Source organism: Poeciliopsis prolifica, unplaced genomic scaffold (genome assembly GCF_027474105.1).
Source record: "Poeciliopsis prolifica strain line A6 unplaced genomic scaffold, Auburn_PproV2 SCAFFOLD026, whole genome shotgun sequence".
In the NCBI taxonomy this organism is placed as follows: Eukaryota; Metazoa; Chordata; class Actinopteri; order Cyprinodontiformes; family Poeciliidae; genus Poeciliopsis; species Poeciliopsis prolifica.
Genome location: NW_026562401.1, coordinates 6,353,947 through 6,367,277, shown reverse-complemented (window position 1 = coordinate 6,367,277; position 13,331 = coordinate 6,353,947). Strand labels below are relative to the sequence as shown.

Here is a 13,331-nt window from a genome sequence, read left to right as displayed (position 1 = left end):
GACGGAGACGGGCTGGTTCTCTCCAGCTTTTATTAACTTAAACTGACTCACAGTGACGGTTTGGCTTTATGAAATAAAATATTTCCAGCTTAGAAATTACACCGTGGAGGTCCAGCTCCTAACCCACCTTGCCCAGAATCTTTTTCCAGTATTGCCTCCAAAGAATGACAACTATAACAGCCAGCAGCAGCAGGATGATGCCCACCAGGCAGCCAATCAGAATGGCTGTGTTACTGCCGTCATCTTTGGCTACAGGAAATCCCGCCCTCGGAGTAACAGCAGCAAATTCTTGAAATGGAAAAAAAAGAAAAGAAAAAAAATCCATTTCTGTTAGCTTTTTATTTATTTTTGACATCAAAAACTTTTCAAGGTTTTGAGTTAAAGAAACCTACAGCAGAAAACTGATGCATGTCAACAATCACAGGTGAGTAAATTATTTCTGTTTCTGTTGAGATCGTTTCACCCAGTCACACCATTATCTGTTTATTTTGCATTTCTGTATCAATTACAGATGAAGTATTTCACAGAAATCGGAATCTGACACTGTATAAATGCAACCAGATCATCAAATAAGCCCCAGGGTTTTGGACGTTGAAAGGTCCTGCAGCATTTCAACCAGAAATTAAACATCAAGCTCAAACACAGTCCATTAATTTGAAGTTTGCATCACAGCATTAGTATCTAGCTCAACACAAATGTCTCAGCAGTGACCCAATGACATCAATTCATCTCATGCTGCGCTATGCTGAATCTCTGTCTGCGCTGAAGAAGATTCAGTGATCTCAGCATGCAAGTTACAAGTTCTGCCTTTTTCTGATTAATTTTTCTTTTAGTATTTAACCATTTGCTGAAGACTTTGAACACCTGCAGAGGGATACTTTGATTAAAGATTGATCCCAAGATGGCAGTTAATATAAAAAAACAAGAAAAGAGATGCTTAATTCACAGCGTAATGTAACTTACTTTGTTACTATACTTTATTATTATACAGACACAATACATGTAAGAGGCACCTCATAAACATCCTTAATATAATTTTTGCCAAATGTTTTATTCTCATGTAAAACACAGTATACATGGCAGGAAAAGAAACTATGTTAGTGACTTTATTGATTGAACTGAATGATTTTTCTCATTTTGTGGTCGTGCCACTGAGCAGTCTTGGTATTTTCCTGTAACAAAGCATTAAACTAGTCCCAAAATATGACACTACCTCCACTGTGACAGGCTATATTTGTATGACTTCATAAAATTAAGTTTTAACATATAATGAGGTATATTTATAAAAGCATCATTTCCCAATCTCAGTGACTCCTCCCATTTTTTTAGTGACAGATTTTTTTTATGACTAAGGCTTTTCATTGTATCTGAGATTTTCATGATAAGTTTTCAAATTACAGTAGATTTTTTTTCCAGAACGCCCACTCGCATCAGTCAACATGTCTCCTTCTGAGACAAGTCCAAGCCAAGTCCTGAATGCGTCTGTAGCGTTCTTTCCATCTTTATGCATTTTGTCTCATGTCTTCAATGACTTTCTGCAGAACTTATTGAAGCACTAAACAAACTATTCTCTTCAAAAGCTCCTCCTCTGTGATGAAGACAGCCATGCAGCTTCAGCGGCGCCTTGAATGACTCTACCGCAAATCTCCAACTTATCCTGTTACCGCCGGCCAAATATGAAAGATTGCTTTAGAAATTGAATATTTCTAAGTTCTAAAAGAAGACAAATGACAAACAGAACGATACCTGATGTTAGTTTTACTTTGAGTCAAATTCGGGTCCTCATGCACTTCCGTGTTCATCATCCTGCCTGTCATGATAATAACTGACAGCCGGTTTGAGAAGATGATAAACAATCTTCCTTCTCAATCCTTCTGCTGCACATTTTGTTCCTTTCAAGCATTGTTTTAAAGCTTGCATGTAAATTGTTCTCTCTCTCAGCCATGATTTATGAGCCACTATAAGTGAGTTGTTGTGTACTTTCCTGCAGAAAGAAGCCCGTCTTTGGTTTTATTTCTCCGTTTTTGTGTTTGGGGCATATCTGACTAATAATCTATGGAGTGAAGGTGTGTGAGCAACAGGCTTATGAAAACATGCCAGTGCCCTGACTATAAATTTAACTAAATTAGATTTGTTTTATGCTTACAAACACATGCTCTGCATAAAGAAAATGTGTGTTTTCGAATAAAACATGTGGGTGCAGCCTCTGCAGCTGGAGTTGCGAGAAAGTTTGGGAGTGAACGTGCTTTCAAGTCTAACCACAGAAAAATATCCAGGAAATGATGATTTAGTTCTGTTTACTGCTTTATTCTGTGAATGACCACAGTTTATTCACTAGTTCATCAAAGCAACAAAGTTATGCTGCATTCTGTGACAGCTGAGAATTTGGACTTTCCCCTTTTTAGTGTTGGACAAAATTGCAAAAAAAACTCAAAGAATTTTTCTCCCAGTCTTTAAGGTCAATATATTACATGGTCTTGTGATTTTATTTCTAAATTTCTTACATTTTGCACCATAAAATGCAACATTATCCCATTTCCAAATACTTTTGCCCTGAACTTCAAAGGCATACCGGCTTTCCTAATTTTGTATGGTATTAGATTTTTATGTCCCAGACTAACACAAAGAAGTGAACAGAAAATTATGCTTTACAAACAGAAGAAACTTAACTTTTACACACTTAACTTTTGATGTGTAGCTGATGTACAGTTACACATCAAACAGATGTGTAATTGTACAACTATACATATTGGAAAAGCAGAAGTAGAACCTCATGCGCAACCATCAAGAACGCACCAAGTGGTTTCTGAAGGGAAGTCAACAACACTCAACAGCAGCCATTGTGCGGCGCACACAGTGGTAGAACCAGCTGACCAGAGGTGCTGGAACTCGAGTGAGTTGCTCGGTAACAAAGCTTGGCTTGGCTGGGGTTGCTAGGTAACAATGCAGTCCCTTTTGAATCTGACTCAACAATCTGGAGGGTTTTGAAATTACTCATTTTTCTCATAGTCTTATCACCAAAAAACAGCCAGGTGTGTTTTCATTAGTGATAGGGCTGCTTTCAGAATCAATTAAGACCCAAATAGTAGTAAAATAAATCATGCAAAATGTAAATTTTGCATTACATGTCCCCCTTATCGGTTCTAAGACATGGCCGTACACCCAAACCCAAAGTAAGGAGCTGGAATCTGAGGTCTAGATACTAGTTGCCTGTTCCATCATTAAACACTTAGTTTGTTTTTCCTTTTTTAATGTCACCGTATTAAAAAGTCAAAGTTCAGACCAAATCCAGACCACTTAAATCACTTCCAAAGCTGGAAGTGATTTCAACTAAAAAGGACTGACAAAGTTCTGACTCAGAGAGGCTGAATACAAAGGCACGGTTTGCTGCTCTGACTTTTATTGAGAAAGTGATTCCAGTGCTCTGTATTGGTGTTGAAGTTTTTGGTCATGATGTTACATGATGTGAAACCACTCAAGGGTTATGAAAACTTCAAGAAGGAGTATAAGCTTTAACAGAACCATTTGACACAATAACATAATCACTAAATAAAAAAGAAGCAGTAAGTAGGATGCTTTTGTTCCTTTAAGGCTATTTTTATGAAGTAATGTGACTTAAGTAGCAGTAGAGAGAGAGAGAGAGAGAGACCTTCATATTGCCAAACAGTTTTCTGAATTATTCTGGAGCTCTGTGTATTCAGTCACTGTGTGGGTTTGTGGATTTATAACCAGAGTGTGGCATAAGCTAGTGCACTGAAGAGCCTTCAAACATCAGCGCTCTCAGAGGAGTCACACTCTCACAGGGGGAGGAGGGTCACACACCAGCACAGGCACACCAGGCTTACTGCACATCTGATAGGGACCGACTGCTTCAATATTCACCATAACCCAGAGCCTCCCGTACCCCGCTGCTCAGGGAGCAGTGTGTCCGTGCTGTTTCACTTCTAAGTAGCTTTGTAGCCAAGTAATAATTAGAATAATCCAGTTTCTTTCTCCTTTCATGTCGACTGAGGCAATGGAGGTCTTTTTTCATTGTTGAATGAAATAAGACCAATTTTCCTCTGGATTGTGGTGAAATCTACATGTAATCCGAGGTCTAATAGAGTTTTAAGAGGTGATTTAAGGCTGGGCAATATGGCTGAAAAATGTATAGACACTTCATATCAGTCAATAGATAATTATTACTTACTTTCTGGTTTTAAATATCTGATCTGCTGCCAAAGCCGTGACCTTTTCTGATTTATCCACAGTTTTCATTACAGAATCGTTGCTTCTTCATTTTAACTCCAGTCCTCGAGGGCCGCTGTCCTGCAGTTTTTAGATGTGCCACAGGTACAAAACACTGGAATGAAATGGCTTAATTACCTCCTCCTTGTTCTCCAGAGCCTTGCTAATGACCTAATTATTCTATTCAGGTGTGGTGCAGCAGAGACACATCTAAAAGTTGCAGGACACCGGCCCTCGAGGACTGGATGTTGACACCCCTGGTTTATGAGGAACAGTGTCAGTTACTCAACATGTTGTTGCTAGGTAACCAAAGAGTGAGTGAGTTGCTAGGTAACCAAAGAGTGAGTGAGTTGCTAGGTAACCAAAGAGTGAGTGAGTTGCTAGGTAACCAAAGAGTGAGTGAGGTAGTTGAGGCCACCAACTTTGACAAGCTGGCCTCAATTGACCAAGTTTGAGCAGCTAAAGAGTTTTCTCTGCCAATATCTCCCAGAATGCCAAGCTGTTCTGGATCATAGTTCAGTGAATATTCTATCAGGCATATTATCTCCCGATATTGATCACTTGTCCACCATGATAAATTGTATTGATTTATTGTCCAGGCCTATCAGTGGATGCAGGAAGCTCCACAGAAATAGTTTGTTTTTTTTGGAATTTAAAAACTGCTTTTTGTCATCTCAAACTCAGGTCATCTCAGGGTTGTTTTTGATTAGTACTAAGTGGAACATTGATCAATACATTTGATCAATGTCCCTCTGCCAAAATGTAATGTTTATTGCTCATTTTATAATTTGTTACTGTGTTGTGTTTTTATCGTGTAAAGCGCTTTGAACTGCCTTGCTGCTGAAATGTGCTATAAATCAACTAGACTTGATATTTAAATAAATTTGATGGTATGAAACATTTAACAGTGGCACCAAAAGTCAAAAACAGAAAACATAATCTGTGTTTACAGCACTGGATGTATCCAACATTTGTTGAACCTATGTGTAGACAAGAACATAGCAAACCATGCAAATTTATTTAGAAATCCAGATTTACCAGCGAGTGTTTTAAACATTAGTCTGTCAGAACATAAGAGTGTTCCTGCATCTCTCTCTCTCTGTCACTTGAACACCATGCGGGTAATAAATAAACCCAGACAAAGCCATCCAACCACATCCAGTAAAAAGTACAAAGCAGCAAACACGACATAGAAAACCATTTCCAGCTCTTTTCATTTTTTTAAAGCCTGTTATTGTTTAGCTGTGTAGAACAGAGCCAGCTCGCCAACAAAACATGCAGTTTGTGAGACCACAGGAAGCCAAGATGTTATTGGATGCAAATATAATTTACTATGGCTGCGTTAAGAGTTGTTTCCTCGTGCTGTTTATCTTCCAACTCTGGGGACAGAGCCCAGTGCCAAATCCTGTCCCTCTAATCCCTGCTCCATTATTGTACAGCAAACTGTGTACATAGCACAGCAGACAGGTTTTTTGAAGCTACCGGAGGAGAGCCAACGCAAATAGAGCTGACCTCCTTCTCCGTCTCTTTTTTAAGAAAATGAAAAAAGAGAATCTCCTTTGGTGCGCTCTCTCACCTGACAGTGTCCAGTTAGCAGTGGTGTCCATCATGAGGGTGGTGGTGGTGGGGGGTTCTGGAGGAGCGAGGGATGAACAAGGGAGGAAAGTGTGAGAGGAGAGATGATGAAGGCTCAAAGAAGAGGGATGAGAGGGATTTTTATCTGTCTCAGCAAAAATCTCTTAAAGATGCTTCCTTGACCAGGTCAGGATAGGACTATGGCCAATACAAAGCACGTTCATTTTATATTTTTGCACAAAATATTTCTTAGATAATGAGATTTCACTCTAGAACCTTATGTGAGCTCCTTTCAGAATGAGCAGTTTTAGGGCGACTTGTCACTTTAAATTCAAATAAGCTGCTACTGGCGACGCCCCCAACTCAACATTTACAATCATACATGAAATTGGCTGCAAACAGATGCAGAATAACCCAACTATAAATTTTTGAAAAGCAGAAGTAGAGCCTCCTGCACAACCAACAAGGATGCAGCACGTGGTTTCTGGACGGTAAGTCGCCAACCAAATACTTGTCTTTTTCAGCAGCTACTGTACAATGAATGCAGCGGTAAAACCAGCTGACCAAATGTGCTGGAACTTCACCTGGGTTGCCAGGTAACAGCCTGGGGTTGCTAAGTGAGGGGCAGGGTCTGCTGATTAGTGTTATGTAACATTATGAAGGTTTTTGAAGCGACTCATTTTCCAGACAATGAAAAACATTAACTTATTGCCAAAATGTGACTGGATGGTTTTTCTAAGTGCTTGTTCTGATTCTAGAAGCAATTGAGACCCAAATGGAAGTATAAAAAAGTGCAAAATGTGGGCACGGATAAAGTGCTCGACCCATAAGGAGGCCTCAGTTCTTGACGTGACGATCACAGGTTGGAGTCCTGGCCAGTTGAGTTTTGCTACACATCTTACACCTTCTCAAAAAAAAATGCAAAATGTAAATTGTTCATAATATGTCCCCTTTAACAACCACACTGATGGTGTAAAAGCTTCCTTGTGATGGTAATTGTTGTCTTTGTCTTCAGTTTTCCAAAATTATCATAAAATAAGAATCTGAAAATAACCTGATGTCAGAATAAAATGTAATTCATAGTTTTGTGAAACTCATAATTGCAGTCGCCACAGTAGAAGAAAAAGAAATGGGCACAAAAACAAGGGAGAAGAGTGGAAAGAAATAAAAGAAGAAAAGATGAAAGGAAGAGAAGGATAGAAAAAGGCAGGATGTTGTCAAGTGAGGATCAGAAACTTGACCCAAACCTACCAGAAGGCTTGGAGCTGGTGCTGAATGAGCCGCGGCTCGATGTGGGAACAGAGGTGGTGACATTCCCCAGAGGAGTCGGACTCGGGTCCGGAGGCTTTCGATGATTGTGAAGATCAGCGTCCGTCTCATCCTCTTCAAATGGTTCTGGATTCGCACAATATGGAGAAAACAAAGGGGAAAAAGTGAATTACAGACAAAATACATATAGCCCTGGTTTTCCAACAAGAGAGAGAACGACTTGTTACTGAGGGAAAACTCAAAGTTAACTTCTTGCAAACATGTAAGAAGGTGTTTTAAAGAAAACTATTTTTGCACAACATATTGAGATATGTCTGCAGCTCATCCAGGCTGAGAGAAAACGAGATATTTTTAGCAGATGACCACAACAAGGGATCCTCAGATTTTTATCCTTTCTACTCACCTTATATGTCAATAGAAACCTGACATACATGATCTCAGCAACATTTGAAAGTATTTCATCAGAGCAGAAACAGTGACTGCTGTTCAGGATCAGGAGGTAATGCAAAGCTTTTCAACAAGAATGATGGATTGTGTTTGCTCACTAACTCTCCAGCTGCCTTTGTTAGCTCACTATTTAGCATCAGGGTTGTAGCTAACAGAGGGAGAAGAGCTGGGAAGTGGACAACAGAATGGATTATTTAATTCTGACTGATTGAAATCCTGGATGGATCATTGGGGGTTTATAGAACAAGTGTCAAACTCACAAGGTCATGAATGTTCTATTAATAATCCGTTAAACTGTTAAATTATTAACAAATAGCAGTGTTTGCATTCAATTAGTTCTTCTTACAATTGAATTATTGAAAATCTTTTCACATTATTCAGTGCCTCCAGGATTGTGTGATTGTTTTTGTGATTTTTGGCAATCAAAATGACCGATTTTGTGGTGCCAATTAGAAATATTTGAAAGGAATTTCAAAGGAAGCTTTTATGAACGACACTCAGTGTAACATTTTGTTACCTGCTGTGTCATATAAGCTGAACGTATAAGATAAATGCATTAATTATTTTATTTTTAGTTTTATTTGCAGTTGGGGTGTTGATTGAGTGTAACAACTTATGTGTGTCTGAGTGTTTTAGAGTCAATAAACTATATCTATGACAAACTGTAACCTGAATTCAGGCAGCAGTGTAGAGAACATATTAAGTTCTCTACTTCTTATTATGCAGAGAACTTAATATGTTCTCTACATAATAAGAGAACATATTAAGTGACGACCGTATGGGTTTATTACATAAACCCACTTTAACACAGTGGGTTTGATTATTTTTGTGTTACATTTGCAATAAGCTCGCAAATGTGTGTGAATTTCACCAATCACAGACAAACTGGAGGGTCTGATTGATTTGGCATCTAGAGTCTAGATGACCGCATAAAAAGATGCAGTGGGCCAAATTTGGCCCCTGGGCCTTGAGTTTGACACGTATAGTTTATAGGAACCATCTTCTTCCTCAATGATTACGTGTTTATAATTTACTTATCATGGTTTTTCACTCAAGTTAAAGTTACTGGAGCTGAATTTCTTCTTTCTGGAGTTAATACAGCAGACATGTTTTACTGATCTGTTATTCTGATATTCAGACATTTGGACAGGCGTAACGTTTCTTCAAAAACTAATTTATTATCTGCATGATTCAAGTCGACAAACTGGACATTGCTGGGTCAAATTATTCAGGGACCTGACTTTGCTGTTATCACATTAGAGCTGACACAACGGACAGTTTAATTATCCACTGTTATCTCAGCTGCAGTGTAGATGGTTATAGCTGACTTCTGGTCAGTGAGTAATAAATCTTTCACCCCAGGTACTTTGGCTTCAAAACAAAAAAAGGCAAGGAGGTCAATGTATGGAAGAACAACTTTTTCCCCGAACTGAAACTGCAGCATGATAAAGAGGTGTGTAAAGATTAATTGTTGCATGGTCATTGTAGCTCTACGAAGAGACGACCGTACCAGAAAGGTTGTAGGTATTACATTAAAACATTTTGATATAAATACAACCATAAAGACCTTGCATGCAAATGCTGACACTTGCAAAATAAAAATCAACGGGAGAAGAACTTTTATCAAAATAATTGGCTTCATTAAACGAAGACGCTCAGTTTTATTCCTTGCTGCTTCTCATGCAAATGTTATTAAACCCTACAGTCTGCAATACTGAGCTTGGTATTTAAAACATAGTTTATGTAATAATGAATTTTAAGTGTCTTTTACTTTGTTGATCATGAACCTGCTGGACATCTGCAGCACTGCATTTGAGACTTAAACTGAATGTATTTTTTGAAACATTTTCTATAATAAATTCCAAATGAAACAGTTTATAACGTTGACATTGTTTGTCAATGTTTGCATTGACAAACATCTAACATTTTAACACCAGGAATTACAAATTAAAGTAGCAAAATGGAGCCTGATAGATAATTGTATGTTTTAGATCCAACATGCACAGTGTTGGGGTTTCCTCCCACTCATGAATGTGGGACAAAACTTGACCGTAAAATGAATTACTTTATTTTATAAGACATTTGTAAAGTTTATTTTGTAAGGCCAGTAGAATCATCTTATAGCTGTGCAATAAAATAACCTATTTGAAACTTTTAGAGAACACAAGAGCTTTATTTTAAAAAGACTCACTGGTCTCACTTAATTGGTTGTAGTACGTAATGTGGAAGCTGCAATAATCAAACCAATGAAGCAATAAAACTTATTTTTAAGACTTTTTATGTTTCTTTGCAAAGTTTAAATGAGATGTAAAGTTTAAATGAGATGACCACATGTGTATCTAATAATATCCTGCAACTTTAACTAGCTTAGAATAGTCAGTAATGTTGAAACGTTGATGATTTCCTTTACAGGACAATCATTTGAAAACATTTTTTATTTTGACATAAATGAGTTTTATTTTGAAAGGTCAGCATAATCTTTCTTTAAACACTGGTTGACTTCCATTGGTAATACAAAACCCACTCACTTAATTTATTTTCTTTGAAGAGTATCTTCAAGACCAGAAACCAGAAAACAACATTTATCTTGATATTTCAAATTGTTTGGATTTTGCTTTCTTGCTTTTGAAGCCGATTCTGACAACTTTTTACTGTGAAAAAGAAACTATAAACATTTGAAATGTTTGTAATATTCATATTTTGCAGAAAAAGTCAAGTATATAAAATAGCTTCATGGTTTATGGGAATATATGCAAAGCCAGAGCATCTATGATATCAGTGCAGATTCTGTACAGAAACACGGCGGCTCTGAACGAGGAGGGAGCCAATTATCTGAAATAAGTCAAACAAAACTGCTTGAGTTTGTTTTCCTACCAGAGAGAAATGATATCTCACTGATGAGCAACCACCGGTCTGCAAAGTAAAATTTGCAGCGGAGGATCTGAGCCGGCCGGCCTCCAAGCGGGAGGGAGATGGGTCGTGAAGAGGGGTCCTTCAGATCTTCGAGGGGAACCGGCAGGGTGAGCACCGGAGAAGACCAGGGCTGAAGGAGGCCAGGCTTGAAAAGACACTCTACTTTGCTGAAGACTCGCACGCCCTGCGTGTGCCGGTTGTTGCTGTGAACCTGAATCCAAGAGAAAAATACGAGCCGTAAAAGATAAAGATCAAGAGGGAAAGAGATGCAATCAAAAATCTACTAACTATGCATGTGAATGAGCTCGAACACACAGCAAACTCTGGGATGTTTGTTATTCATAATGAGGAGAGAGGCTGGAAAAGATTAAATTAAGACCCTAAATTAATGACACATTTTCATTCTGTTAAACTGTAATTGCTTTGGCATGAAAAGCACAGAGCAGGACTGCAGATGAACTAAATAACAAAGGCAGTAATGGAAAAAAGCATCAACAAAGACTAGAGTCACCGAAAAAACTCAGCTGGCCACCAAAGATTGATATTATTTATTTTGCTAAATTGACTGGTGACCGATCAGATACCCAAAAATCCAATCTTTTTTGATCAGTAAACACACCATCCCCGAACACAAACAATCCTCTCCAGTACTCTTGATGAGTAGAAACGAACTAAAGTTGCTGTCTCTTTTCAGCAATTACTGGGTGTTTGAGGGTCAATTCACTCCAGTCCATTCTAATCCAAATATAGTTTGGTCGTCTGGAAGATCCGGTTTGTTTGAGGAGTGATTAATGTTCAATCAAAGTAAGTTTCTGGTGAACTCTGGTTCACCTTAAAACCTTGGTCTCGGTTCCATTGAAGTGAACTCTGGCGCAATTCGCATGCATATGTGAACACCAACCAGGCAATGCTCCAAAAGCAGGGAGCGGACTACAGCACAGGGCATTCTGGGTAAATGCAACCAAAACAAGCGAGGTGGGCCAACAGGTCATTCATTTAGTTTGGTTCATTTGGCACAGAGCAGTGTGAAAGCGAACGGCTGCAGCTGAAAATGAAACAAATGTTCCAGTTTTGGTCTCTTTGAACTGAGTCTACTGGATTATCAAGAGTGAAAAAACCCTAATGATAAAGTCTGAGGATGCAAGAAGCTTTTTAAAAGAAAACTGCATTTTCTACATCATCTACAAGTACAGATGGGAAATGAAAGGTGACCAGCCCACAACTCAGATGTAAAGTAAACACACCATGATGGTTAATATCACAAAGATATTAACCATTTGCAGCGGAGGATCTGAGCCGGCCGGCCATCAAGTGGGAGGGAGATGGGTCGTGAAGAGGGGTCCTTCAGATCTTCGAGGGGAACCGGCAGGGTGAGCGCCGGAGAAGACCAGGGCTGAAGGAGGCCAGGCTTGAAAAGACACTCTACTTTGCTGAAGACTCGCACGCCCTTGCACGCCCTGTCAATTATTTTAATTTCTTTCTTAGACAGGAACACAGTTCCTGTCTAAAACAGATTTTCTCTGTAAATCTGCTCTGGTATATGAGGATGAGGAGGAAGCTAAGGAGATGAGAAAAGGATGTCGATGGTAAAAGGAGTAAGTGAGAGGTCGAAACTCAAGATCAGACGGAAAATTAAGAAGGAAAAAGGTGGATTTTTATTTTCCTTTGGAGATAGAGGAGTTGGTGCAGAGGTTGCTTTGACAGGTTGGCTGTTAACCTCACACACTGCAGCAGCTAATCTAATCCACATGTTCATGCTCAAACACACAAGATGCAAGACGTCCAGCTGCACCAGATGCTCGGATGATGTGTAAGCAGGAACAACATTTGGTGCGTGCAACGAATCATGGCTGTACGAGAGTAACAAGTAACTCACTACCACAGTAGGGAATATAGCTCCAATGACCTGCAAAAGGCATTTTTCTCTCTTAGGGAACAGCTCTGCATTCATTATGCTTAACTTTATTCATCATAAATCCAGCGTTCATAAAGGATTCTCTCTGATCTTTCTTCTCAGTTTTAAGAGCACTGACAAAAAAAAAAAAAGTAAAACGCTCCAAAATATTCCCCAAAGTATCTGAAGCTCGACAAAAAGCAGATCCAAGAGTGCCACGACTGTCAAAGGGCAGAGCAGATTTCCCGTTTGGGAAGGTGATTAGCCACAGGTTAGGGAACTCTGTCCAGCAGAGACAAGTCAACCAAGAATTGGGTTCAGGTTCCCACTCTTTATTTATCTGACCTGTGCGCCTGACATATCCGCTCAGTCAGGCAAGCATAACAGTATATGTCAGCTGAGGTTAGTGTGGGAAAACCACCGGGGAAAAGCCAGGAAAAGCTGGATAAGTCTTGGAAAAACAATAATAACCCTGCTGGGACATATTTCAAATGGTAACTGAGGTAAAGTAGGACAATACCGAACACTTGTAGCATAAATCTGCTGAGAACACTGAAAATAATTGGGTTTTTCTGCGCGATTACTGGCTGTAAATTCACTTTTCAATATGTACACGAAGAGTTTGTTTCACCCAAACCGACATTCCAACCCTCGTCCAATACAACAACACAGTTATAACTCAAACTGGGTTGCTTCATATCATTATCTCCATGGTTGCTCCAAAAACTAACCCCAAAAGCCACACAGACGCACAAACAGACTCTGATGCAACTCAGTGGCTCCTAGAGAGACGAGCACAGATGCACCGTCCCGACACAAACTGTGGCACATCCAAACTAATTACATGGCCGCAGAGCGATTCCAGCCAAAATGAAGCTGGAGGCTGATTAACAAAGCCAAAACAATAAGGCTGGAATATGAGAATGTCAAAGGAATTTCATCAGCAACCGGAAGACTTAGGACAAAGCCAAGAAATATTTACAATTTCAGACATAGGGATACCATA

General features: G+C 39.1%; 1 protein-coding gene across 6 annotated transcripts in view; it reads right to left on the bottom strand.

Moving 5' to 3' along the window:
- Positions 1–13,331, bottom strand: part of ddr1 (discoidin domain receptor tyrosine kinase 1) — an 80,809-nt gene that overhangs the window by 15,318 nt on the left and 52,160 nt on the right. For 5 of the 6 annotated variants that reach the window (XM_055047588.1, XM_055047584.1, XM_055047585.1 and 2 more), the window contains exons 9-12: positions 10,393–10,642; positions 7,054–7,197; positions 5,804–5,860; positions 128–288 (exon numbers count right to left, since the gene is read on the bottom strand). In XM_055047588.1, the coding sequence (XP_054903563.1) occupies positions 128–288; positions 5,804–5,860; positions 7,054–7,197; positions 10,393–10,642 (612 nt within the window). The remainder of the gene's footprint in view (positions 1–127; positions 289–5,803; positions 5,861–7,053; positions 7,198–10,392; positions 10,643–13,331) is intronic. The other variant, XM_055047586.1, reaches the window with a different exon arrangement.